The sequence below is a fragment of the Lathyrus oleraceus genome, chromosome 4, assembly GCF_024323335.1.
Source record: "Lathyrus oleraceus cultivar Zhongwan6 chromosome 4, CAAS_Psat_ZW6_1.0, whole genome shotgun sequence".
Taxonomy (NCBI): domain Eukaryota; kingdom Viridiplantae; phylum Streptophyta; class Magnoliopsida; order Fabales; family Fabaceae; genus Lathyrus; species Lathyrus oleraceus.
Window position 1 is genome coordinate 272341125 of NC_066582.1, and position 2870 is coordinate 272343994.

Sequence of the window (2870 nt, forward strand, 5' to 3'; positions counted from 1 at the left end):
GTCCGCCTTAGATTTACATAACAATAGTGGATAGCTGTTTTGTTGGCTACAAAGTCTTTGTGGGTTCGATATATTTTATTACTACCATGATATATTTGTGCACTTGCAGTTAGATCTCATCAAGTTTTTGGCGTCGTTGTCGAGGACTCTGATCAAATCAAGATCGTAAATTATTGCATTGTATACACTAAGGCACTCTTGTGATAATTACTATAATCCTACATAGATGGACCGCTCAAAATTTCTCTACAATTACCACTCCCATTATTATGAGGAAATGCAAGATTCTCATAAATCCAACGGTAAATTTTGTTATACAACCATGGAGTGAAGAGTTATTGAAGGTGTCATGTTTCTAAGTTTGACATTGTGTCATTTGACCTCTCTCTCTCTCTCTCTCTCTCTCTCTCTCTCTCTCTCTCTCTCTCTCTCTCTCTCTCTCTCTCTCTCTCTCTCTCTCTCTCTCTCTCTCTCTCTCTCTCTCTCTCTCTCTCTCTCTCTCTCTCTCTCTCTCTCTCTCTCTCTCTCTCTCTCTCTCTCTCTCTCTCTCTCTCTCTCTCTCTCTCTCTCTCTCTCCTCTCTCTCTCTCTCTCTCTCTCTCTCTCTCTCTCTCTCTCTCTCTCTCTCTCTCTCTCTCTCTCTCTCTCTCTCTCTCTCTCTCTCTCTCTCTCTCTCTCTCTCTCTCTCTCTCTCTCTCTCTCTCTCTCTCTCTCTCTCTCTCTCTCATAATGTAAATATAAGAATGATTAATTATTTTTTATCATAATAAAAAATTATTAACTTAATATAAATTGTATTTAAGACAATTTGTATAGAAAATTGATATAGATTAATATTCCCCAAATTTTTTAAACTGATATTGAATGGATTCTTTTGTATCAATTTTTTTAATATATGCAAAATAAATTTAATGTCATTGTTTGATCTAGATTTTATTTGTTGTTGAAAAGCTAACCTATAATAAAGGAGAATTGAGATATATATGGAAATTATGTAAATAAAATTTAAGTAAATATACAATCCGTATTTTTAGTTATCTCATTGGAAACAAAGTCAACTTTATTGAATTTGTGTTTCCTTCTGTATGGTAACAAACAAAATATATTCATTGTAACTAACTGACCGAGATATAGTATCAAATCTATATCTTTAGCCTATATAGAAGGAAATTTAAATATATGATAAGATTCTACCATTATTTAGTTTTAAATTTTAAATCTCCATGAACACTATAAATACACACTTGATAAACACTTGAAACTACAACACTCCACCGATACAGCAACACCTTATTTGAGAAAGAAAAGAAAAGAAATCAATGTCTATGGAGACGGAAGCTCAATGCATGATGGAAAAGAAAGCTTTGGCTATTGAGAAGATCAATGCATATATGCAAAAACTGAATTCTTTAGAAAAGAAATTCAATCCATTGCCTCATTTTACTTTGCATTGTGTGTTATCTCAAATTTCTCCACAATTTTATACCAAAGATGAGTTAACACAAATAGAGAAAATCAATCAAACCTCATGTCAACAAAGGAAAGTGAAAAAAGTACAAGTTAATAGCAAAAAAAGGTATCGTCCAGACAATGAAGATATCATCTCTGATGGAGAAAGAATAGTGAAATCAAAGCCCGCAATTAGGAGGAAACCAATCATTCGTAAGGAAAAAACTCCTCTATCACCACCACCAGAATTGTCTAATCATGTGAATAACATGATCTCAGTGTTGAATGGTAATGATATTAAATATATCATGTGTAAGACATTGTTTATGTCTGATCTCAGCTATAACAACAATCGTCTTTCAATGCCAATTACACAAATTAGATATGATTTTCTCACAGATATAGAAAAGACAATCTTAGAAACAAGGGATCAAGAAGGAAAGCCGGTCGGTTTAAAAGTGATTGTGTTAGATCCTTCTTTTAACGAATTCTCACTATCTTTGAAGAAGTGGAATATGAACACTACTAGTGTTTACAATCTTGTTCAAGATTGGTCACCTGTATTATTGGAGAATAATTTTAAAATGAATCAAAAACTTGATATTTGGTCATTTAGGGTCAACGATAAGTTGTACTTTTTACTCGACACTAAGATGCAAGAAATTGAAAAAAGTGGAGAAAAGTCGAAGAATTCAATTGATCTCAAAAATAAAAGATCGAAGAAATCAAAGGACGAGAATTGTGAACTCCAACCAGAAAGAGTTTGAGTGAAAATCTTTTGTTTAAGACTTTTGATACTTGTTTCTATTATTTTTTATTTTCTGTAATATCAAATTCTTGAAATATGATATAGGAACTTTAAACCATTATAGTTAGATTAAATTTCTTTTGAAAATTTTATTCTTTTAAGATCATTAATAATAATTTTGTTATGATAGGTCTATTTTTTTGTTTATAATTTAAATATAAATTAATTTATTTTTCTTTTTAATTTTGGAACAACACTTTAAACTTTTCTGTCAAAGAATTAAAATAGGGGTTTAAAAACAATCATAATTGTATAATGAAAAATAATATTAAACATCACTAAATATACATATATAACTTTAATCTTACTTTTTACAATAAATATTTCAAATTTCATCCGGTTTTATTAAGCATTAAAATCTCAACAAGAATTACATATTACTTTTATCTTATCTAATAAATATTCAATTTAATTTTAGACTAACATGTAATTTTTTTAATACTTAAATAATGTCTAATTTATTTTAACATGCTTTGTTTTAATAATTTAATTTTTTTGTCAAATATTAAATTTTTATTATTGTGCAGACGTGCTACTTGAACATTGACTGTTTAAAATTAACAAACCAATTTTCATATGTAGCATAAAAACATCTTAAACAACCAAGCGTGGAT

At 29.8% G+C, this 2870-nt stretch overlaps 1 protein-coding gene across 1 annotated transcript; it reads left to right on the plus strand.

The window, feature by feature from the left end:
• Nucleotides 1-1318: 1318 nt before the first annotated feature.
• Nucleotides 1319-2215, plus strand: LOC127137046 (B3 domain-containing protein At2g24670-like). Its single transcript, XM_051063544.1, has one exon. It carries the CDS (start codon nt 1319-1321, stop codon nt 2213-2215), a length of 897 nt encoding a protein of 298 aa, XP_050919501.1.
• Nucleotides 2216-2870: the final 655 nt, after the last annotated feature.